The 26,022-nt window shown below is 42.8% G+C and overlaps 1 protein-coding gene across 1 annotated transcript in view; it reads right to left on the bottom strand.

Moving 5' to 3' along the window:
- IPO8 (importin 8) overlaps positions 1-26,022 on the bottom strand; it is a 737,162-nt gene that overhangs the window by 171,234 nt on the left and 539,906 nt on the right. The window contains exons 21-22 of the mRNA XM_078673765.1: positions 25,157-25,377; positions 16,642-16,847 (exon numbers count right to left, since the gene is read on the bottom strand). Coding sequence (XP_078529891.1) covers positions 16,642-16,847; positions 25,157-25,377 — 427 coding nt within the window. The remainder of the gene's footprint in view (positions 1-16,641; positions 16,848-25,156; positions 25,378-26,022) is intronic.

The following is a 26,022-nucleotide window of genomic DNA, read 5'->3' on the forward strand; positions in this document are numbered from 1 at the left end:
ACTACTCCATCTACCACAAGATACATCTCTCAATATCCAGCGTGCACATCGTTTGGGCCGTTTACCAACGTCCCTCTCCATGTCGCAAAGGCCCAGGGGCGTTATCCTATATTTCCTGGAGTACACTGATCTTTTGAAAGTTCTAGCAGCGGCTAAAGCTCTCCCTAACTTGACTTGGCTGGACTCTCCACTGTTCTTCGCTCAGGATTATGCCAAAGCTACTGCCAACCGTAGGAAAGCTTTCCTCAACATGAGAGAGAGTCTTCGCGCCATGGGAGCTCGATATGGTTTGTACCACCCATGTCTGTTCAAGGTCACTTATAATAACAAGACCACCACCTATGAGGATCCCCTACGCTTGCAGAGTTTCATCAATGCCCACCGCACTTCTAATATGGATACCTCTGGTCCTTCATCTTCTGCTCCTGGCTGACTGTTCCCACTGCACGCTTGTTTGGATACTCACGCTCTTTCATGGCCATGTTGTTGTTGGCCTCCTGTTTTAGGCTGATTAATTGCTGTTGTTAGTTGCTTTGTGCACTACTCATATGCTCATTTGCTCTAGCTTCCTCCTTTTTTTTGATATTTCATGTTTGCTTGTTTATGCCCTTCTTTTTCCATTTTATGACGTTTCCTACCCAGTTCGTTTCCTCATCGTCATTTTTGCCACTGCGTTTTGTTTTGTTATGTATTACCTTCTCAGCTCTACCCTGTATTTGTTTCCACAGGAACCCATTGATCCATGATGACATCTCCCCGGTTCCTTGCCCGGATGTCCTCAGTTGTGTTGCCTTCCCTACCTGGCTCCCTCCCCCCTCGTCTTCTTCTCGTATTTTTCCTTAGTAGGTATGTTTTCTTCATGTTTTTTGTGCCTTTTTTGTTTCCTGTCCCTCTTCACTTCCCCTTCCTTTCTCCATGTACTTTCTGTAATACTTTGCGATGATATTCTTCTCTCTCCTGGTTATATTTACTCTTTTACTATTGTCACTCTCTTCTATTCCTTACTTTTTTCTCCATTCATCAACACCCCTTTCTTATCTTTTCCTTTTTCCGTTCCTGGACCTCTCTTATTCCTGATTTCCCTCTTCTTGTACATTTCTTCCTTCTTCCTCATTTTACTTCCATTCTTCTACTTATCCTTTCGATCACTCCTTCCTTTGTCTACAACTTCTTCTTTTTCTACCTCTCATTCTTTCGTAGAAGCACTATTCATCTACTGTATGCATTTTATTTGTAAACTATGTCTTTGAATTTAGTTTCATGGAATGTTAAGGGTATTAATTCGCCTGTTAAGCGACAACGTATTTTATCTCACCTGGCCAAATTAAATACTGACATTGCGTTTCTTCAAGAAACTCACCTTTCCGATATAGAATCTGGTAAACTTAAGAGAGGGTGGGTGGGTGATGTTTTTTTTTCACAGGGTGATGGGAAACGTAATGGTGTTGCCATTTTATGCTGTAAATCGCTTCCTTTTTTGGTCATATCTCAAGAATCTGATACCAATGGTAGATGGACTCATGTCAGACTATCAATTAGAGGTGTTCCAATCTCTCTCCTTAATGTTTATGGTCCCACGACGGGTGACCCACTTTTTTGGGCTGACATATCTCCCCGTATCACTCAATTCATGGATGACAACTTCATCCTTGCGGGAGACTGTAATCACCCTTTTGACCCTTTTTTGGATAGGAAATCCGATGCTACTTACATTCCCACAAGACCTCACAAACTGTTTGTCCAAGCTATTTCGCAACATAAACTTGTTGATTCCTGGCGTTTATGTAACCCAACTTTGCAGGAGTTTACATTTTATTCCCCCCACCATCGTTCCCAATCAAGGCTCGATTATATTTTTGTCTCACATGCCCTTTCTCAAACTCTACAGGCAGCAGAAATTGGTCCAATTTTACTTTCGGATCATGCCCCTGTCTTAGTTAGTCTTGATGTTCTACCCAAGACTGAGGGTCCCAAAAGATGGCGTTTCAATAATGCTCTCCTTCTAGATCCTCATTTTTCAACTTCTTTTTTTGCCTTTTTTGATGAATTTTTCCTTTTTAATGATGTCCCACCTATTTCGCAACATACTCTCTGGGATGCCTTCAAGGCAGCTGCACGTGACTTCATTATTAACTATGTTGCTAAAAAACGTAGATCTGCTCGCCACTTTACCAAAACCCTTCTTCAGGATATTAAGAGATTGGAACACGCCTATTTCACCTCGCACTCCTCCGATAGTTTGACATCTCTAGTTGCTGCCAAACTTAAGTTTAATGAGAAATCCACTGAAGATGCTTCTTTATATCTGCTTAAATCTAGTGCCAAATTTTATGGTGGTCGGAATAAAGCCGGGAAGATTCTTGCAAATTACTTGAAAGTAAAACAAAACAAAATAACCATTGAATCAATATATGATGCTGATGCCCATTTACACCATAAAGATGCTGACATTCTTGCTACTTTTTCACACTTCTATGAGTCATTATACACCTCAGACACACCTTCTTCCCCTCAGACTCTCGCTCATTTTTTCTCTACCATTCAAACTCCTTCTTCTTTCCCTCTCGACCTCTCCTCCTTAGAATCTGACGTCTCGCAAAAAGAACTGCTTAATGCCCTTAATCATTTAAAGTTAAACAAAGCGCCTGGCCCTGATGGGTTCACTGTCGAGTTTTATCTTCATTTTTCGAAGCTTCTTCTTCCAAAACTCCACTCCCTGATCCATTCATTTACTGACTTAGGTGCTTCCTCTGGCACCTTTTCCGACGCCCACATTTGTTTAATTCCCAAACCAGGAAAGGACGTCCAACACTGTAAAAATTATAGACCCATTTCTCTAGTTAATATAGACTACAAAATTTTTGCCAAACTACTTGCTCTCAGACTGGACCATCTGCTCCCTGCTCTCCTCGGTGAGGAGCAATCGGGTTTTGTTAAAGGCCGTTATATAACCGATAACACCAGACTCTTTTTCAACATTTTGTCGAAATCCTCACAACTTCAATCTCCTTTTGCGGCCATTGCCTTAGACGCTGAAAAAGCGTTCGACAGGGTAGAATGGCCTTACCTCTTTCACACCCTTAATTGGTTTGGCTTTGGCCCTAAATTTTTGTCCCTGGTTTCGCTACTGTACTCTCGTCCACGTGCTGCAGTTTTCGCTAACGGACAAGTCTCTCCTTATTTTGATCTTGGAAGAGGTGTGCGTCAAGGCTGTCCTCTTTCGCCCTTTCTTTTTAACCTGGCTTTAGAACCTTTTTTATCTAAACTACGCCAAAACCCCAATATTCATGGCTTCCACTCTAATGACCTTTCCATCAAATTGGCTGCTTATGCAGACGACATTTTACTATTCATCTCTAACCCTACTGTCTCTATTCCCGCTTTTTTAGCGGAAGTTCAACATTACTCTTCAATCTCTGGTTATAAGCTTAATAATGATAAATGCGAGATATTACCTTTGACAAAGTTCACTTTTAAGAATGATTTCAGTGCCTCAAACTTTACCTGGAGTCCTTCTCATATTAAATATTTAGGTTTACATATTACCCCCTCGATCCCTGACACAGTTTCCCTCTGCTTATCCAAGTGTATCCAGAAGCTCTCTGATCTCACTGCTAGGTGGCACCCTCTTTACTTGTCCTGGTGGGGTCGCCTAGACACAATCAAAATGATGCTTTCCCCTATTATTCTTTATACCCTTTCTAATATTCCCGTTGTGATTCCAGCTAAATTCTTTAAACAAATTCATTCCATTCTATCTTCCTTTCTTTGGAGTAAGCGTAAACCCAGGATGTCTTTGGCTCGACTCACTTGTCCTGTTTCTGAGGGAGGAGTTAACTTTCCAGATTTTTCTGCCTATCACAAGGCTTTTCTGCTACGTCAATCCTCTTTCTGGTTACAGGATCCTGACTCTCCCTGCCCCTTGTGGACCAAGGTAGAGCGCCTATTTCTCCCGCCCTTCTCTTTTGCCGAATGTATCTCTTTTTCACGTAAACCTGCTTCCATTCTCACTCCTATACATAAGTGTACTCTTAAACTCCTTCTAGCCTCCAAACCCCCGCCTCCTGTCTGTATCGCTGACTTCCTCTCCTCCACTATTTGGCATAATAAGTACCTTTTGATTCGAGGTAGGCCCATTCTCTGGAAATCTTGGCGAACTAAAGGGCTGCTTTGGGTCTCACAATTGTTTTCCAACTCCGTCTTCTTATCTTTTCATACTCTCCGTCTTCTTTATCACTTACCTCTCTCCTCTCTTCCCCAATATCTTCTACTTAAAGCATCAGTCATGCATACATACAATACCCTTCCCCATTTTCGTCCTCCTACATCCTTTCCTGATCCTCTCACTCACCTTCATTCTACTTTACTTACCTCTCCAAAAGCTGCACTCCTATATAAACATCTTCGTACACGCACTCTCCCTAGATTCAAAAGCAAAGTAGAGGAGCAGTGGGAAACTGACCTCTCCTCCTCTTGGCCCATTTCCACTTGGGATGCGATTTGGTTGAAGCTTCGCAAATCCTCCAGAGCTGCCTCCCTAACGCAATCCCTTTTTTTTATATATAACCGTCTACTTCATACTCCTTCCACCCTTCATAAACGTTTTCCCACTACACCGGATACGTGTTGGTCATGTGCTTCCCCAAATGCTACCTTGTTTCACATGTTGTTCCTTTGCAAGAATGTTCATGCCTTCTGGTTACAAGTATGGGCTCAACTCAATGTAATATTTTCGACCACTATTCCATTTTCATACGTTCATATTTTTCTAGGTAGCCTCTCTCCTTGTTGGGATCATATGGATCTTAACGTTCGAATAGTTGATTTATTAATAGCAGTTGCATTTCAACAGATCACGGTTAATTGGAAATCTACGTCGAGTATTACATTTAAGGCTTGGTGGTATAATGTGTGTCATAACCATAGATTAGATACTGCTTTTGTTTTTCCTCCACAGATGGCTACTAAACGTGCTGAGTTATGGCTTCCTATTACCTCATATTTAGATAATTGTACAGCTCGTTCCTTTCGTCCTCGACCTGCTCAGCAGGAAGTGTCTAAACCCCCATGATACCCTTCCCATTTCTTCATGTTCATTTAATCCGTTTTACTGCATAGTTATATTTGCATTTTCTTCTATTGCATATTTACTGTATTTTGTATTCCTGCTTCTCCATGATTCGTTTTATACTATGAATTGTTTATTTTCAATTGTATTGCTCCTATATCTTTTTATTAATCTGTCATCGTATATCTCCTTTTTCCCTTTACCCCCCTTTTTTATTTTCCCTACAGTATTTGTCCATATTTTGTTCCTTTACCATGCATTTCTTTCAATAAAAGTTTTTTGAACTGAAAAAAAAAAAAAAAAAAAAAAAAAAAAAAAAAAAAAGAAAGAGGCTTCTCCAATCTAAAATGAGTTGTGACTCACTTGCAGTTATACATACTTTATTGATCGCAGTGATCACACTCAAGTTAAAAGAAAAGCATGTGTTAGACCATTTCAGTTAAAAAGGCCTAACAAAGCAACCTGAGGTCTCACTCTCAAGTTTGACAACTGTAAGTTATATTCTACTATTGCACATTCTTTGAGCGCTTCCAGGGTTGCTTTCAAAATGAAGTTAAAAGTCTCTAAATAATCCCTTCTACAGCACTGTAGTGTAATTGCATTTATATAAGGCTTAGTATCCCAACAAGTCACTGAAGCGCTAAGCATAATTTTTCCATGAAGAGTTTCCTGTCCAGTGTAACTACGTTTTTTTTTGTATTTGAATGGTGTAAAAGACACATTATATCAATACGAATGATAACATTTAATAGAATTGGCCAAGCTTCTCTTTTAGATTACATGTTAGCGGAGTCTAGATCATGGCATAGGGTTTTTGATTTTGCTGTCGTATCACGTTAAGATAGTGATCATAATGCCCTGGCACTGACATTGAAGGTTCCAGATTCAGGTATTCTCCCTGTTAGTAATCCGCCCCTGGAGAACAGGTTATTACTTACCAACAACAGGAGAAGAATTAAGTGGGGGGTAATAAAACAAACACAGAGAAGCTGGGAGCTCTTTATTAAGCAGTAATACCAGCTTTGCAAGAACTCAGCAGTATTCCCTCCAATTGGGACAACCCAGCTTACATTAATCAGGTTGAGGAAATCCATAAGAGTTTGGCAACTAAATTAGCTGACATATTTTACCCGGTAGTACGACCCAAAAAAACAAAAATGGTAACCCAGACGTGGTTTAATGATAACTGCCGCAAGGTTAAACAGGCATTGGTAGCGGCTATTAAAGCAAATATTAAGCTTTTAACTAAAACAAGGAGGGTTTTATATAAAGAGGCTGTCTGCCAAGCAAAGCAGTCCTGGGAAGTGAATAAATGGGAGGACATCAAAACAGCCCTACTCAACCGGGATATGAAGGAATTCTGGGCTATAGTTAGCAGGGAGGGAACCCCAGCGAATGAACCGAATATTCCAGCAGAAAAGTGGGCTGACTACTTCCGGGTGCTATATACAAGGGAAACCGACATCGGTTCCCATTTTAGTAGTTACATCAACGCCCAAGGGGACCTGGGTGTACACAATGGCCTGGCAGTGGACTCAACTACTCCCATACCTAGGCATGCCGATGAGGTGCCCCTTGGGATAACCCTCCTTGAGGTTACCAAGCCCATTGAGAAACTCCCAGTAGGCAAAGCACCTGGCTTAGACAGGTTACCAGGGGATTTGTTCGGAGAAGAACCAACTATCTCGGGTCCCTATTTGTGCATACTATTCGGTGCTATAATGAATGGTATGCCGATCCTGAATACCTTGGCTGGCGCAGAAATTGTCCGAGGGCTCTCCACTACTCCCTGCAAACTATAGACCGATCAGTTTGAACGATGTCACTCAAAAACTGTTTGCACAAGTACTCTTAGACCGAATCCAGGGGTGGATCCAAGAGAATGATGTTTTAAGCCCCTACCAAGCCGAATTCAGGAAGAACACTTCCACCGTGGACGAAATATTTAGACTGCAACTCATTCTTTGGAAAACGGTGTCAATGGAGGGTGGCAGCCTCTATTTGATTTTCGTGGACCTGAAAACGGCTTTTGATTTGATGCCCAGAATTAAATTAGGGGGGGGTACTTAGAGAATTGGGGATTCCCTCTTACTTGCTAAGCATGCTCATCAAGCTGCATGACGCCAACTATGCCCGAGTAAGATGTGGAAAAGGGGGAGAATTAACCACCAGACTCCCAGTTGGCAGAGGAGTGAGGCAGGGTTGTGTGCTTGCACCAACCCTGTTTTGCCTCTTTGTCAACGCTCTTATTGCCCAACTTACAGAGGTTAAGGACAATGATGCCCCCAAGCTAGCAAACTCAAAGGTTCAGGCATTGATGTTTGTAGATGACACCATTCTGCTGTCCAAGTCGCCGATGGGAATCCAGAAGATACTGGACAGCTTTGTCATCTTTTGTAATAACAGGGGCCTGGAGATTAACACCATGAAAACCATGTTTATGGTAGTCAATCCAGCCAAGAAAGCACGCTCAAATCCCCACCTAAATGGTATAGCACTGGAAAGGGTTCCTGTGCTTGACTATTTGGGGGTTACCCTTACTGAAGACATGGACTGGGGGCTTCAAATAGCCAAAGCTAAGCTTAAATTAGCACAGACCTCCGGGGGAATAGCCAAATTGCTAAGGGAATCGACCCTCAAACCTATTGGACCTGCTATTGAAATTTACAGGGCTCAAGCAAAGGGAGCCACATTGTATGGGGCCGAACTCTGGGGCCACTCTTCTCCTACCCTCCTAAGCAAAGTCGAGAACAGTTTTCCAAGACAAATTCTGGGCCTACCGCTTAGCACCCCGTGAACCTCACTGCCGCTAGATCTAGGTATAAGGCCGATTGAAGATGAGGTTGCTTTACGACCCTTAACCTTTTGGCTTAGGATGTGGGTGACCCCGGAACTGGTAGAGTTTCAGGTAGAAACCAAAGGGCTATTAGGTTTCCGAGGGGTGGAAAAAAAATTGCTTGGTTTGCACATATAAGGGACGAATGTGCAAGGATAGGCAAACCAACCCTCTAGAGTAATCCTGAAGAAACTTGCTCCGCAGTTTCACGAGCTGAACTGGTGAGAACTTACCGAGTCCAAAAACTGGAAGCCATTTATGGAAATCCAAACTTAGGTGTACTGACAGTAGCATTTCCCACTGTAAAAGATGAGTATAAATTAGAACCATTTTTGGATGACATTTTACCGTTCTCAGCAAGAAAACTATACCTTCAGTTCAGATATAGTACTCTTCCCCTTCGGGCCTTTACTGCTAAATGGTCTGGATCGGCACAACGTGGGGAGTCAGGAGGAGTCATAGTTGCATGTTCTGTTCTTTTGCCCCAGGTACAAAGTGGCTAGGCGATGATGGCTTATACAGTTGTGTCGGAATTTGGGGTTAGTGCAATGCCAGGTGGCATTTAGAGTTCTGAAGCATGATACCTCTAAGCCCAATGTCTTTTCTGTCTCCTGGTTCTTAAATGCAATGTGGCGCAGGCGATAGGCACTCTTAGAAAAAGAAAAAAAGAGAGGCACATAACAACAATAACTCAAGCTACTAGTGCATAGATTATTTTACCATTGTAATAATGGAGAGAAGAAAAGAATTCCTTTTTATTCCTTTTAATGTTTTTTAAATCTTTTAATCTTTTAATATGAAATGTTGATTTTTAATTGAGGTACATTATGTACAATCCTCTACAGTTTTATTTCTAATATTGACTCTAGTAATTTTGGGTTGCACTGCTTGATCTTTTTAATGAATTTATTTGCCAGCTTGCATTTTTGCTTGCATATTTTTCTTTTTTCTTGTGTGCCACTATTGCATTTGCACTTTCACTGAATCAAACGCCATGCTGGTCCGTGTAGCCAATTTGCCCTTGTTGAAATAGTTGTTGCATTCAAACCTTTATACCTGTGTTTGGTGTGTCTTAACTTTATAATGTTATGTTTCTGACTGTAATGAATGTATACTTTTATGGTCTTATTGACCGAAATAAAGGTCTTCGAACTGAACTGAAATAATAACAATAATATTTATAACAGCAATAACAACAGTAATAAAAATAGGCTAGCTGTTTATCACAATTATAAACATATTATTGTTACTTAAATGATTATTTTGTAGTAGTGATAATACCACTAATAATCATAATAATATTTTGATACAGTGGAGGCAGAACCCACAACCCAGTTTCCACTTTTGAACCCGTTTCTTCAGTGGGAAGAGTGGGGTAGATAAGGGAGGATCATACCCCCATCATACCTCAGGAATCAGAAAGATCGACGAACCATCGACTTCACATCATCTCAATGGAAATTGTCCCCAATCTTTCTCATTAGCTATAACTATTGAACCCTTTCATTACATAGGATACATAAACGTGTAGGTCTAAAGATCAGTCGAGCTGTGTGCAGGTGGGCGCGCGGTGGACTCCTGTGCCCTCGAGCAAGAGCTGTGGTGACCGTGACTCAAAAGCGACGAAGGAGCAAACTTTGGCAGGGTCTGTCGATGCTGAGGGTGGAGACTATATAATTCCGGATGCTCTAGAATCCTCGTATGGTCAATGCCTTGACAACCTCTTGTACGCCGTATCAGGACAGCAGCCGTACCACCAGCACATGAAGCCTTCACACCAGTCCTACAGATATGATCATCCTTCTACCATTAATCAACATTCTGGTCCATGGAAGCTTTGTGTCTTGAGCACCCATTTTGCAGTAGTGCACAGTCATAAGCCATTGTACAGAGGATCTCATATCTGAAGGGAAGTGCTTACCTCTACACGAGGTGTGAAGCATTGGGTGATGCAAAACCAAGCACCAGATGCCCAGGCTTCCCAAACGCGTCAACTTTATCTCATTTTCTAGCTGCTGTAGAGTAAGGACCCTGAGGATTACTCTGGTTTTGGCGTCACCTGCATTTCTTGAGATTCCAAAGACCACAATCCCCTGCAGTTCCTGTTTACTGGATGCAGGAAGTCACGTGAGCGGAGCACGGAGAGGAGCACGGAGCAGAGCAGCAGCGGAGTGGAGAAGAGCTGCCGCGAGTTGGGACTGGACCGCGGTACTGGGTTCAAGCCGCGAGAGCCACGAGAACGGAGCAGAAAGGAGAACGGAGCAGAAAGGAGCACGGAGCGGAGCAGAGAAGCAGCGGAGCGGAGCAGAGAAGCAGCGGAGCGGACGAGAGCTGCCGCAAGCTGGGACTGAGCTGCAGTAATGTGACTTCGCCGACAAACCCCGGCAAGTACACCCGGCGCCGAATTCTGCAGTAGCCACGTGTGCCCCTTATTGCCGGTATCGCGAATGGCAACCGGGTGCGGCAGTAGGCGCGGACTGTCCTTTAGGTGTGGGGAGTGGAAGTCGGGTGGTCCTATCCCGCAGCTTGTACCCAGCACCAAGCCCCGCGGGAAGAGCTTCTGGCAGCGTGAAGACAATACGTTGTTTCAAATCAGTAAAAAACTTTTGCACAGAGTCCCTCGTTGCTGCATTCTGGACCTGTTGACCTGGCTCTGTGGACCTGTTGTCCTGTTTAATGATAACTACCAGCTATTTATCAAGCTATAGTGTGCTGACCCACTGTCTAATGCTTTATGCTATAGTGGGTGAAAGAAAAGCAGCAGTCTGTCCAACTGTGCAGCAGTGATCTCTCCCGCGAGCTGAGGTTTCCTGCTGGAGCCGCAAGATTTTTCCAGGTAGCTGCAAAGGTGCCATTTAATCGCGTCAGGAACATCATTAAGTACGGCAGAGAGCTGCGAGTCGTTCTCCTGTGCGACAGGAGCCGTGAGTGACTCTTCTGTGCGGCAGGAGTCGCGAGTAGCCTATCTGTGTCTCCCTATGCCACCCTGTGCCTCCTTGTGAGCTGCGGTCCAAGGGGGTCGTTTTTCTGAGTGCCGACTGAGGCAAAAAAAAAAGACTGGTTAAAGCTCCGGAGCCCTGGAGGTGTTGAACGAACGGAGGGTGTTGGTAGGGAGCCGCTGGTGATGGCTGTGAGCCACTGAGGTCACTGGGAGTCACTTAGAAACACAGTCTTGAGGATCCCTGGATGCCTTGTGTGGCCAGCTTGTGTTTGTTCAGGATCTCTAGGACTACCAGGATTGCTTGGTTTGCTAGTATCTTTACCCTAGTAGTGTCCTTAGTCAGTATCCGGTGTTGCATGAGCAGCGCATCGGTCTATCCACAAATAGGAGCTACATTTTTCTGGTTGTCCCTTTATCCTGGCCAAGGGTCCGTTGGTCCGTGGCTGTGAGGTTCAAGCAATGACTGCAAAGAAATTGCGCTCTGGTAGAGTGCTATATACAAGAGCGTGTAAAAAAACCCAAAGCTAACCCTTTAAGAAATAATTCACTACAAATACATTTTTTTTAAAGTTTTAATTCTATTTCCTCCTTTTTACCTAACAAGGATATAAGTCTAAATTTAGCAGGGATGGGGGAGCCTACTCCAGAAGCACATGGTGATGCTAAAGCTGAACCTGGAAATTCATTTACAGAAGTACACATCAATCATTTTCCCAAAACTGTTGGTTCTCGGTTGAAAGATAACCAACATATGAATTTTAGGAAAACTGACTCTCTTCTAGGATATCTAAGTACCCATTCTCTGGCAAACGAAGTCTCTCATTCCGAAGGGGTATCTCAATTAGCCCCAAAAGTTGGAGATCCTATAGTCGAAGACTTTATGCTGATTTTAGTGATCATATGTTGATATGTTTTAAATTTAATTATACTTGTGCTAAGGTAGGCCTGTGGAACTTTAGAGGCAGTAATGTAGGGTTTAATGTAAATAATGGTAGAATTTATTGGAACACTCAAGCAACAGTCTACGTAAAAGCACATTTAACAGCTCTGATAAAAGATCAGCACTACTTTTTTTTTGTAAAAACATTTTTTATTGGCAAGCAAATCCAAAAAAGGTACATTTGGCAACACAGTGCCTCAGTCATTAATAACCCAGGATGATATCACATTATGTATTTATGCCGTTTAATGAACAAACCCCAGGAGATTCCCCACCCTCCACCCCTCTCACCCCGGTCAGTGCGCCCTCAGTCACTCTTAAATAAACATAATATCAGTTGAAACTCTTCCTCCAGTATTGCTTCCTAGCACAGTCAATCGTAGCGGGGAGACCGGTACCCCAGATTCCATGCCATGTGTGCGCCAGTCATGCGCTTTCTTCGGAAGTAGGCTACCCTCCAGAATGCCAACTCTACGCTGCCTCCTCTTCCTCCTCCTCGCTTGAACTGCCCTCAGGTCGCTGAGGCGCCACTACCAAGGCCTCCCATGCTCTGGCTACATCCAAGGATTTGTCGTCGTCTAAGCACCTGGCCTGCTGCATTCTAAGTGTACACTCAGCCCTCGCCCAGCGCTGAAGAGTGGCTTTCCATCGCAAGTAGCTGGGACCCTGGCTGGATTTCCAGTGCATGGTGATCTCCCTTTTAGCCAAAATCAGGCCCAGATCATAGAACTTGCTAGTGACCCTTGCTCGGGGGGTGTGAGGGAACCACAGTAACAAGAAGGTGCCCATATCCACCGCTATCTGCCGGTCCGTGACAGCATTCAGGCAAGCCAGCACCGCTCCCCAGTAACCAGTTAACCCACCACAGGACCAAAACATATGAGCAAAATCAGCCCCGGCCGTCCCACATCACGGACAGAGCGATGTTGCGCCCGCAAAATATTGTGAAATCTTAACAGGCGTCAAGTATGCGCGGTGCAGCGTAAAGAACTGGACCAACTGGAACCTGGCATTTCTAGTGCCCTTCCAGGCGCGGCGCACCAACTGAGGCCATGTTGTCTCGGGGATCGGTCGCCCAATGTCACGTTCCCATTTGGTTCGTAGTCCATCCATGGGTAACAGAAAAGATCAGCACTACTTAGGTATGCTCGAATATGATTAGTTTCAAATCGATCTTTAGGAAGTTTTTTTCCCGTAACATCGGTCTTTGGCTGCATTAAGTAAATCATTGCGTGTTCCAACTAAACAGAAATCTTATTATAATCCATTGCTTATTCTAAATAGGAAAATCAACAAATTGGTGAGGGCACAGTTACTGAACTTTTCTAATGAACATAGTAATTTAACCAACTTATTGAAGAGGAAAAGGCTGAGAAAAAAACACTCCGAAGCAACTTATGGAAGATGGTAAATGGATGCAGTTAAAAGAGGCAGTCTCCAAAAACAAGTCTAAACCTTTTTGGGAAGTAATTGCTGACTGCTGCGGTACAGTAGTAAAATATCTCCCCATTCCTGTTAAAGAAGAGGATTGGAAAATCCACTTGGTAGCCCTCTAAGCAGCAAATACTAACTCTCCTAGTTTCCTTCTGTAGTGATGGATCTTACTCCTATAGGGCTAAACAAAAAGTTGTCATCCCTACAGAATATACGACGGCTCACTTTTTAAAGATTCATGTTTCTAAAAGTAAAATTTTAATTTTGAAAAGTGACAGAAGCAGAAAATTAAGTGAATTTAATTGGCATATTGGCTTGGAAAAGTTGGAGGTGGTGGATTCATATATATATCTACGGAAATTAATCGCAAGCAACATGAAGAATAAATTCATATTGAACACAGCACCAGTAAAGCTATATCCCACGCTACTGGTCTGCGCATTTTTAATAATACAATGGGTACAAGGCATTTTCTACATCTACTGACGGAGTTGAAAGCAAAAATTCCATCAACCTTACTATATGCTATTGAATCAATCCCTGTAAAGGAATGGAGTTTTTAAGAGAAGATAGAAGGCCTGATTTTACGCAAACTGTGTAATTTTAATACGTTAGTTTCTTTGGCTGCTATTAGATTGGAATTTGGACTGATAAGCACCTATATTCAAGGCATTTCCAGAGTTTTACGATGGGGATACCGGTTAAAAAATAGTGAATTTTATTCACTAAGAGGTTTCATGTGTAAGGCAATGTTCAGTAGTATGGGGGAGAAATACTCTTAAAATCGAGATTTCTCTCTGGCTCTAAAATTGTTTTGTGTTCAGGAGGAATCCGTGATTTCCCTCCCGCTATTAGAATTCAAATCCTTTGTAAAAAACTTAAGTGGTAAGATCAGCTTTAATAGAGATATTGAGTGCTGTAATACCAAAGAGAGTCTAAAGATAATAGCAAAGACTACTTCCCCGCAACTTCCTCAGAAATATTTAACTTGGAACTTAGATCATGGAACAAGACGCTGGTTTTCCTTATTTCGATTAAATCTCCTACCATTAAATGATTTAATAGCACACTGGTCTCAGAATTTCTGTGAACTGAATATCCAAAACTTGGATCATGTTTTGTTCGTTTGTCCGGCACTGGCCTTTCATCGCCGTCGCTGGCTCAGGCCAATGTTTTTACAAAATGGTGTTAAGGATGTAGTTCCTGTTCGCAACTTTCTGTTTAATTCCAAAAATGAAGCAGTGTGCATAAAATTATTTAACTTTTTTAAGGTATTTATGTATATATTTTATCTGTGTAATTACCAAGTGGGATATAACTTCTGAATCGTTGACCTTTTTTGTAGTCGTTTTATCCTCTCCTAATTTCAAATGTATTTCGCATTGTTCTGGCTTCTACTCTAAAGGCTTTCTGTACATCTAATTTTTGACCTTGAATTTGTAATTTTGCACATGATACGGTTGCTTGTTGCTTGCTATTTGCACATTTCAGGATATGCCCTGTTCTCTAATTATTGGCTGCTATATTCAAACTTTGATCCATGAAGGTGTTCTATGGTGTCCCGGCTGCTTCCTAATTGTTACTTCCACAACCCATGATATGCTGTGCTTCTACATTGTTGGCTGCTAAATTCTAAATTTTATCCTTTGATACTTCTGTTTGCCCATTGTTGGTTGCTAAATTTGAAATGTTATCCTTTGATACTGCTATATGTTGAAAATCTTTGTATTCGGACCGCCTTGTCATTCTGTATTTTTCCATGGTTCTATTGTATTTTATGTATTAATTGGTATGTATCCTTTTAAGTGGACCTCATTGGAGTTCCAAAGCTTTAATAAACTGAATTGAATTGTGTAGGTCTAAAAGATGGAAAAACTCAAACCGCAGCCTAACATTTATAGGTTAATTGTGTTCCTTCCTGTATTTTTCCAGAGTAAGCCCACTGAAGTTACTTGCATTGGCAATGTTCGCGGAAATGATTCTGTCGCAGCAGTTCTGATTTCAACAGTCAGTAACAAAAGACTTGACGTTACATTTTCCACAGGGTGCACTGGTAGCAACTAAGGGCTATATGTACTATTTACTGGCCGCAAAATACTCTACACAATTTTCAAAAAATATTTTTGTGACTAGTAAATATTTTTAGGTACCAATCTATGTGCTATTAGTTCTGTTTGTAAAAAGAACAGAATTGGATTGAGTCACAATCCAACAAACCTAATGTAAATAAATTAGGTAGGTCGAAATTGCAACTCAATCCACTTGGTCACAATCACAGGGTTGGGGTCTGGAAAAGTCAGTAGGCTGGCATGCCTCTGATTGATTGTCAATTACATTTTTCTTTCTTTTTTAATGCGACCGGTTTTTATTTTTAAAGCTTAAGAGTTGGCATGGGCCCCATAGACCACTGCATACTCTTTTACAAACATTTTTTTTTTTACATTCACTTAAGGCACTCTTTCCCTTTTTCTGAATGAATTACAAGCTCCTTTGATCCTTTGAGGTGCTGGTACATTTTCAAAATTTTACGACCAGATGTTGGTCACAAAACATTGATGCATAAGATACTGAGCTGCTAACTTGAAGAGACGCCAACACGCCCCGTCGGGATACCAAATTGGTATCCATACAGAGTCCCATTTTAGAAGTTGGACTTTTCTGACTCCTAAAATGGGATTAGTACACTGGAAAAAGAATGTTACTGGTTGCAAACGCATAGTCAGAGCGTATGTGACCATTAAGGTGCTTATTTAGAGTGCCACTGAAATCAATCCACTCTTAATATTGCAGACAAAATACCTGCCACTTTTTGAAGTATCTGTTCAACTCTAAATAATAAAGCACGAAAATGTTAACTTTACCACAGGAACTCCGTTTATAATTTACATCTGATTTAAATAACAATTATACTAATTGAAACGGGCACATAAGAAAGCAAGATGTTGAAGTACCATGTTCTGTAACTTAAACTAAAAATAAATAAAAAGCTTGCACACACACTGTCATGACAGGCTTACACTTTGGAAGTCCATGAGGTAAAAACAAATACTACATATACTGTCAGATTACACCAAACTATTCTTTTTAAGCAATTGCACTTTGTATTGGGATTAGACTGTCGCAGTGAGCGTGATACAGCATGAACCTCTCATCCTGTTCTGACTGACACCTTTACCTGAAAAACTGGCCTGGAATTTAGAATGCAGTTCACTGTCCATAGTTTCATCTAAAGTTACAATGGACTACATATGAGATAGTACCACGTGCAAAAAGCCTTTCGCATTGAAAAGTAGATTAACTGTCCTAAAATCAGTAGCTGAGAAAACAGGTACATTTGTGAAGTAAAACACATATATAAGCAGATACACAGCAAGTGGGGAAAAAGCCAGAGGAATACAAACTACAAAATCAGGAATGCTTACCATTATCATCTAGGATAGTTTTTGTCCTCTTGGAACAAGTATCATGCTCGTTTAGCTCTCTAGTTGTGTACACTTGCTTCAATCCAAGAAACAGAAGAAGAATGGATGGTATGATTACATCTGCCACAGCATCCACAGCAGGGGGTCTATTTGGTAACTCCATTAGGATACTAAGTCCTATTATACAAATCTTCCGATCATGAAGTCTGAAACAAACCACATGGTTGATGTTACTGATAAGGTCAGAAGAAATCATGAAGTCTGAAACATACCACATAGTTGATGTTACTGTTAAGGTCAATAGAAAAGCGCATCTGCTGCTCGCTGTACACCACCAGAGGCAAGGACAGTACCAGATAAGTCATGAATACATCTGGCTTTAGTCAGAAGTCTCCCTTGTACTGCGTTGAACGAGAGAACTATTTCAGTGACGCATCAAACGAAGGATCCCAAGCAAGGACGACACAGTTCCTCTATCTTTTTACCTGAGCTCTCCCTTCCTCCTTACCATACTCAAATCTCAGTTGTGCCACAGAAGAAACGGCATTGCTAACTGGTATTATTTCATAATAATGATCCAACATTGGAGGCATGTGGAATGAAGGGAATCCTAGGAACTCTTGTACTTTTGGTCCTTAATCACCTTCTGTTTTATGTATGGGGCTATCCTGACAAAGGTTAGTACCAAATAAGCAGCCCCACTACTTTCATGGGAACACAGCTAAGCTCCTCTGGTATAATATACTATCTGTTCAAATTTTGGAGTGTGAGGAGGTGTCACGTCTCATGAGAAGCGAAGTCCCTAGTGAGTCATGATGAGCCTGCCCTCCTTCAACAATGGTAATAAATAATTAAGAATAGTAAGGTTTATAAGTACACAAACGGAAACACTTAAAGGAGTACATTGGGCCAATTTATTATAATTAAAGAAGCACTATGCACATATTACATAAACATCTTTCAAAATAAATTGCTCTTCCGAATTGATTTAAAAAAAATCAAATTAAATAGCTTGCAGAATATTAAGCCAGAGTAGGACATGTATGCAACACCAAACTCTGCAATAATCAAAATTCAACACGGTTTGAAAATACAATCCAGTAGATGATCCTCATAGAGGATGTAAAATAACAGCTGGTTGTTCTGAGTTTCTTGACATTTTGAAGACCTATATTTCTCAGTTACCCTCTGTACACTGCAAAGGATACACCACTTTATTTGTTTTGATTGCTAGCCCACTGGGGTGTACTGGTTCTTTCACCTATGTTTTGCTATGCAATGTCACCATCAAGTTTTGTACCCCATGGAGATCACTGAGCCACTCTTATTGTCTTACTGTCCTACAGCTGCATACTAAACCCACCCCAAGTGTCTGTTTGACTAGTGAATTGGGCAGACATGACTGCAATTTTAGCTGTTGGCAATGAGGGTCATCTTCAGAATGTGACTCTGCAGATTGTATTTTTAAATTATGTGTTGAATATTATTTAATTTTTTTACGCACTATCTCACCTAACAGGCAGTAGTAGTCAAAATGCATGTTCATTAAGGATACCTGAATTTTTCTGGGAAACTAGAGGACCACATCCAGGCATGGCATCGAAGCACCAAGCTGGCTGCAATAGCCCAAGACTGTCTGTTGAGTCCAGGCCCAAGTGGATGACATATCTGACTGCATCCCGACGATCTTGCATGGTCTAGTCTAAAGATGCCATAACTCCTCTGGGAGCGCAGGTAATATCTCAGCCACCATGTTCCTTAATGTGGGCATGTAGCTGAATCAGCTAGCTCCAGCGGCAAGAATCTAGGATCCCACTCCACCATGCTTGTTGGAGTTGCACTAGGTGGCATTACTGTCCGTGAAGATCTAGACTAGCCTCCATTTGATGGACAGTAGGAAGACCTTCAACGTTAAAAGAATGGACTGCAACTCCAACAGACTGATGAAGAGGTGGGTCTCCATCAGAGACCAGAGTCATCTGATTTACACCTCTACCAGACAGCTACATATCCACTACACTGTCTTCTCTGTGTGGGGTGGAGAGAGGGATTTACTGACTGTCCATTTATGGTGAACCAGAGACCACAGTAGGTATTTTGCTGTCTCCTCGGAACCGGGATTGAATCAGACCGGTTCCTTGGTGCTGAGCCCACTGAGACTTAAGATCCTAATGCAGAGACCACATGTGCTGTATGGCGTTGTCGACAAGTAGGATGCAGCAGACCAAGCGGCCAAGAAGTCTCAAGAGCCACTCTTACTGTAACCCAGGACCGAGTTGAAACATCAGGATCACAGCCCAAATGTCCTGGACTCCTTGAATCAGAGGGCGAGCTCAAAAGTGGACCGTAATCAGGGGAGCTCTGATGAACAGGATCTTCTGCGAAGTCAGATGTTATTTATGGCAAGTTAATCGAGGACCCCGAAAATGTAAGGAGGTTTGCGGTCGACTGGAGGTGGTCTATAACTGACTGTGGTGAGCCAGCCTTCGGCAGCCAGTCCATAAGATAGGGGAAGACTGGTCTTCCCAACTCCAAGGATGTGCTGCGACCACTAACATCTCTTTCATGAAAACTTGAGGGTCACTGGTGAGGCCGGAGGGGAGCATCAAATACTGAAAATGCTTCTAGCCCACCTTGAATTGCAGGTAACATCTGTGGGACTGCTGGAGAAGAATGTGAAAATAGGTGTCCTTCAGGTTCAGGGCTACCATCCAGACTTCGGGATCCAAGGCAGATAAAACCCAGGCCAATGTGAGCATCTTGAATTTGTCAGTTTCGAGGAAGAAATTCAGTGGGCAAGATCTAAAATAGGACAAAGACCTCTGTCCTTCTTCGGCACCAAGAAATAACAGGAATAACATCCAGTATGTATTCTGATGCAGGGACCCTTCCCTATGGCTCGTTTGTGCAAAACAGCCTGGAGCTCCTGCCACAAACCTTATAAATGATTCTCCAACAGACGCCCTGATGTGGGTGGAAAATGCGGTGGATCGGAAATTAATCTTAGGGTGTATACTTGCTAGGCTATCTGAGGCATCCATCTGTTGGATGTAATGCTCTGCAACCAGTGGAGATAATAACTAAACTTGCCTGCAATGGGATGGCCATATACTGCAGAGGGCAAGCTAAAGTGGTTTGGTGGTGGTACTGTGAGGGGTAAGGGACTGAGCAGTTCCCTAAGCATTGGGGTGTGAAAGATGGGAGCTGAGATCTCAAACCCGGCCTCGAAAAGACAAAGTGGGAATGACTCGGCTTTGATATGGTCCTGTTAAAGTGGACCTTGGTGTTGTCTTTGGGCCAAGGCCCTTCTAAAACTTCAAAAGGGGCGAAACAGTTGGCGATACTGCTTTTCAGGCAAATAAAGGCAGAGAGAGAGCACACTGTGGTCTGCTTTCCATGAGCGCTGCAGGAGTCTGCTGTATCTCTGAAGAGACCCTTGAACATTCCCTGAGAAGCCTGTGGATCTAATCCACGTATGGCAGGACGAGGGAGAATCCTGCTTTCACTTCTTCTGATTCTTTTTAGGCTTGGACTTACCTGACGACTTAGGAATGTGAGGAGATTCTTTCGCAGGAACAACACGAAGCCTGGAAAGTCCTCGACTTCGACCTGGATCGGCCCTAATGTGCCTTCTGATGGCGTACAGTGACCCAGAGCTTGGCTTTGCAGTCCTAGATCTCCTTGTGGTCCAACTGGGTTCACTTCTGCAAGACTTGGAGTTGTGCAAGGCCCCTAGACACCAGAGACTTACCTACAGTATTCGATGGGACATGCTTCCTTGCACAGTGTAGAGAAAAAGAAAGAAAGAAAATAACGGATGTTAGCACAAAGGACTGGCACTTATATGTGGCTCTAGTGTCACTAACGAGGCGCCACAGGACACTACCTGCTGGTGTGCAGGAGCTATGCTGAGAAAACTTTCCAAGTCCAGTCTGGCACCTGGGGATATTCATAAGGTGTAGAATATGCAGTTAGAAGTAACCATCAAATTGGAGAAAGCAAGCTGGTGCTATAGGAATCAGCCAGCAAGGCTTTCTCTTGATCTTGCAGATTACAAAAGGGGAAGCGGTGGAAAGGAGTTAGCAAGTCTTGGACATGGACATCTTAATGGCATTACCCTCAAACCGGATTCCCAGTTCTTGCTAGTGAAGTGCCTCCATTATGTGTAGCACAAACTCACAAAAAAGATTCAGACTTGGAAAGCCCCATCACTGAACAATTTTGTTAAGCGGAGTCAGAATCGATACCAATTCATGAATTACAGAGAGCTCTGTTGAGAGAGTCCACCCATGTGTTTTGTATCCCTGACAGGCATGCTGCTTTCAATGAGATGCCTTAGCTACTGGTGCTGTTCCACAGGCCTTGAGCTTCAATAAGAGAATTAGGTATCTCTTGCCACCCTGTTCATATAAAATACCATGGTGACATTGTCTGTTCTTATCCAAAATGGTGTCTTTGACATTCTTGGAATGACTGAAGACCCCTGCTGCTTACATTGCGCTGCAATACACTAATATGGCATTTCTCCTATGGGGATCAGTGCTTTTTACTTCCAGCTTCTGAGAATGGGCATCTAAACCCTCTAACAACGCATCAGGTGTCATAAACCATGTAGTCTCCTGATGGAACGGAAGACACACAGTAAGGTTGGTCTATGAAAGACACCATAGGTGTGTTTTTCATAGCAGATGTGACCTGTACCTGGTAGTATAATCTGGTGACTAAGACACTGTGTACCTAAATGCTTCCTGAAGATGACGCATACATACATGTAGGACATCATGCTCAAAAGAGACTTGTAGATTCAGTCTGTGACTTTGTTTTTCTTCTGAATTTGTTCCACAACTGTCTGTATCTTCCTCTGATTGAAACACTTTTCCCAGGATTGCATTCTTAACTGCTCCTAGAAACTGACCTAGACTGTAGACCGTGTCTGTGATGTAGCCTTTATTTATTGCTCTCTATATTGACTATTCCAGTAAGAAAAACAAAGTAAAAGCCTTCATGCTTAACTCTAGGAAGGTGAAATATAAATTACCTACTTAGAAATATCCAGCCATAGTGAAGATTTTTGTCTACTATGCAATGGAAAAGAAGTATTTGTTGATGGAAATATTCTACATTTAGGGTCATCTCCAAAGACCTTATGATGCAGAATGATGTCATACCAACTTTAAATGGAGCTTAAGGGCCTGGCTTGTAACTTGACGGTACGTATACCGTCACAACAGTAAAGGACTATACATACTGCCAAGATAATAGTCCTCCCAGCCAAATTTATATGCAGGCAGACCACATGTTTAATGAAGGCGGAAACTCTGCTGTCTCTGGCATGATTAAACCCCTTCAACTGCACTGTGGAGTAAGGGCCATTGGAGGCAGACCTGTAATTATGCCCATCTAATTTAGATAGGCAGAATTAGAGGTCAGTTTTCACTACCCGTCACCGCTAGGAAACCCTAATGGTTATGGCCAGTAAAAGCTGCTAAATGCTCCCCTTGCATAGTGTACAACTCCTATGGTGAAGGGAGCATTGCCTTTTTTATTTTCAAAAATAAAATCACGTTTCGGGACTTTCCTTTTCAAAAGAAAAAAAGCAAATTGTTTGGTACAAGGCTCCGTGATGTTGACAGAGTCCTACATCAAACAGCGAAATGCATTGACAGGAGCTGCCATAACGCGTTTCCTGACAAATAATTATAAATGGCCATCAGCTTGGCAATTAGATCTGGGGGGCGGTCGACCCACCAAGCCGACGGACTGGCAGAACAGGCTGTCTTGTATGTATAAAATCAGGCTCCAAGTCTAAAGAAGTACCAGTAGAGATGAAAAACAAGTGATAATTTAAAAATCTGATCTCTACATGAAGCCACAGCACTCCGTTTCAAATAACATGCAGTAGAACATCTGAGAGATGGGGTCTCTTGAGAAAAGTAGTGCTTAGAGTACTGTCATTTCATTGGCTTAAGTTTTAGTTTTTGTCTAGGATGTTGTTTGGTTACTAAAGTGACATGGCTTTCAAGTCTCTGGAAAGAACACAGCTATGTAAAGGTTACCATGTGACTCCCAGCCCGATGACTGGAAATAATTCACACATGCAAATCTTTGAAAGATTCACTGCTGGGGAAGCCATATGCTCAAGACATAAGCACTTAAGTAAATAATTAGATAAAGGGACAATTCGTCTATCTTAAAAAAGGACAGCACTTCCAAGGGAACCTGTTGCCATCCTTGATTACAATGCTTATGACTGGCATTGTATATTGGTCTGTTCTTGTGAGGAACACCTCAAAAATTGGTTGAGAGGATGTGAGCCACTGGCGCACGCTGCCTCTATCCCTGATGGGCAGGGCGGCCATTTTCAAAATGCTGGCATTGCCCCGCCTATTACATCTTCTCCAGAACACCCCATATCCGGTGTTGCCGGGAGTCTTCAAGAGGTGTCTCAGGCGGTTCGGACGCTTCTATGGGATGGGAGTGGCCCGCGCATCGCGCTTCGTAAGCTGACACGGGGGTGTACGAAGGTGGGCTGGCCCTGCCGGATGTGCAGTTATACTACTGGGAGTCCCAGCTCCAGGTGGTGAATGACTGGGTGTACACGGATAGGTCTGAGCCGGCCTACAGAGTAGATCGCTCAGTGATGCTGAGCAGAAACTGCGAGTCTCTACTGTACACCAGGAGGGCGCGCACTGATTTGCCCTCACGCACCGGAGTAGTGGTCCAATGCTGGAAAGAAGCGAATCGGTTTCAAGGGTGGACGGGGTCCCTGACGGGTCGGACTCCCTTATGGATTGGGGAGCAGCTGAGTGAGGTGACAAGGCTGCAGTGCTTCAAGGTCTGGCAGCTTATTGGCATTGACTATTTGGGGGATGTGTGGAAGGGTGACGCCCCACGCTCGTTTGCATACTTGCAGAAGGAATATGACTTGCGGGACTCGCAGCACTATCACTACATGCGTCTTGTACACGCACTGCGATCCCATATTTGGGGGGGGCTAGTCCGTCCCGGAATACTCCCCCATGGAGGATCAGTTATTGTTGGATCCCATTCTGGATAGGCCAACGTCTACGATCTACCGCAAGTTAATCAACAATATGCCAGACCCGTTGGTGTCATTAAGGGTGACCTGGGAGAGGGATCTGGGCCCATTGGACGACGACGATTGGCAGGACGCCCTGCAAAGCCCGCGGGAAATTGCGATCAGAGTCCGGTTCCGGTTGGTGCAACTTAAAATTCTGCATCGGGTGCATTACCCCCGCACTCTGTCGTATACCTGGGGGGGAGGGGGAGTGGGTATGGGGGGGTGCCAGTCCTCTCTGTGTGCTCGGGGATGTGGAGGGGAAGGGTCTTTCTACCACATTCTTTGGGACTGTCTGGAGATCGTTACCTTCTGGACCAAGGTCACAGACATAATGACAGAGGTGGTGGGGTCTCCGGTTACGAGGGAACCCAAATGGCTGCTTTTAATGATAAAGGGACCCACTGATTGGACCAGATATGCGGAACTCTGGCTGGCCATGGCGGCTGGCGTGGCTAAAAGGAATATCGCCAGGGCCTGGTGGGCGTTGGCGCCTCCAGAGGGCGACCAGTGGGAGCGGGACCTGGACTGGTGCTAGAGGGCAGAGGAGACCATTTATAAGAGCAGGGGTTGCCCTAAGAAGTGGAAGAAGATCTGGGAGCCTTGGAGAAGGTACAGGGGGGTGGAGGGGGGAGGCCTAGGGTAATGAGTTCCACTGTGATTGTCTTGATGCTGGCTAACTGTGATTATTCTGTATGCCTTACACTGCCTGTTTATCCAATGCAATGTGACCTATGGATGGATATGTCAATCAGACTGAGCACTGTTAATAAAAAGAGTTATAAAAAAAACAAATTGGTAGAGACATTCTTTGTCACTTTTTTATGGAGGGGCCACAGGTGCAAGGCAGAAGGTGGTCTGCTCACTTTGGTTTAATCCTGGAGAGTACTTTACACTAAGGTGTTTTTAAGTCAATGAAAACAGGAAGAACGTGGAGTGTGGAGAAATGAAAATATGCTTAAAGACACCTAGTATTTAAAGCAAGACATAGTTCACAGATATATACCTCAAAAGAAATAGTCAAACAGTTAGGAAAAGCTTGACGAACTGTACTAATGAAATTAAAATGATTTTCCAACCGTCTATTAAAAGTAAGCAAAGTGCAACATGTCCAAATAGCTGACATGTCAGTATTAACTATTCACTGCAGTACAAGTACAGAAAAAATATAACGGAGTCAGGAGCAGACTCAGCAGGGCTAAGGGACAGAAAGTAGGATGAATCACCCGCCCTTAAATGGAGCTTCCAAACATAGAAATTAATTGTCTGGTACCTAAGAGTGCATACAGTACATAGCAAAGGAAATACCACCTCCTTACAAACAGACTATCTATTAGAGTATGATTATTATTTAACACTATGTAAATACATTTTATATAGTGGTTTGTGCAACACTACTATAATTTGGAAATATCGTGAAGTAAAAGAAATACTTGCCCAAGAAAACAATCTGTGTCATTTATCCACTGGTTAACAAACTGTGCTGTGATTGGCTCAGAGTTATGCGGGAATCTAATATTTTCCAATGTGTGCAAAAGAAGGGCAGGGTTGTAAAAAAGAGCTGCGATAGCCACTTGTAGACACATAGTACGAAGTTCACTTGTTTTTACGCCACGGGTCAACCGCTCCAATACTGCTTCTACAAACAGTGGGATACACTAAAGAAAGAAAAAACTAAGGTCAACATTTGAAAGTAAAGGAGGAAACAATATGTAACATGAGTTATATTCCCAGCCTTATATTCATAATTCTCAATTTTACAGAACACCAACACTTCATCTAAGCTTGATGGGAGCATATGAGCTGCATGCTTTGACACTCAAAGCGCCAGTACATACTTTGATCTCAGCCACAGCTAGACTGGTAAGTACATCTGATTATTATTCTATCACGTTGTACTTGTAGTAAAAAATATATATCTTTCTTCATAAAAGTAAAATTGTGACATTGCACCCGTATCTCCTGATATCTTCCTTACCGCTATGCACTCATTGCAGCGATCCACAGACTCTACCTTTACACTTTAATAAGTACATCTCCATGGCAACATTCCAAACTAACATCCTAATTTTATCCAAAGATGTAAGCAATCACATCAAGAAGGCACTCTGCGTTCACTCATGAACTGTCAAAGCCACATTAAAGGACACAGAACAAAGCAAAACCCACAAAAATAGTTGAGAGCTAACAAGCAAAACATACTGTCTAATAGTTTAGAGTCTAATCTTTGACAGGTTAGGATAATGTTACTTTCCCAGTAAGCATCGGTTCTTGGCATGGAGAGCTGGAGATTCACATGCTTT

Source organism: Lissotriton helveticus, chromosome 1_1, assembly GCF_964261635.1.
Source record: "Lissotriton helveticus chromosome 1_1, aLisHel1.1, whole genome shotgun sequence".
Taxonomy (NCBI): Eukaryota; Metazoa; Chordata; class Amphibia; order Caudata; family Salamandridae; genus Lissotriton; species Lissotriton helveticus.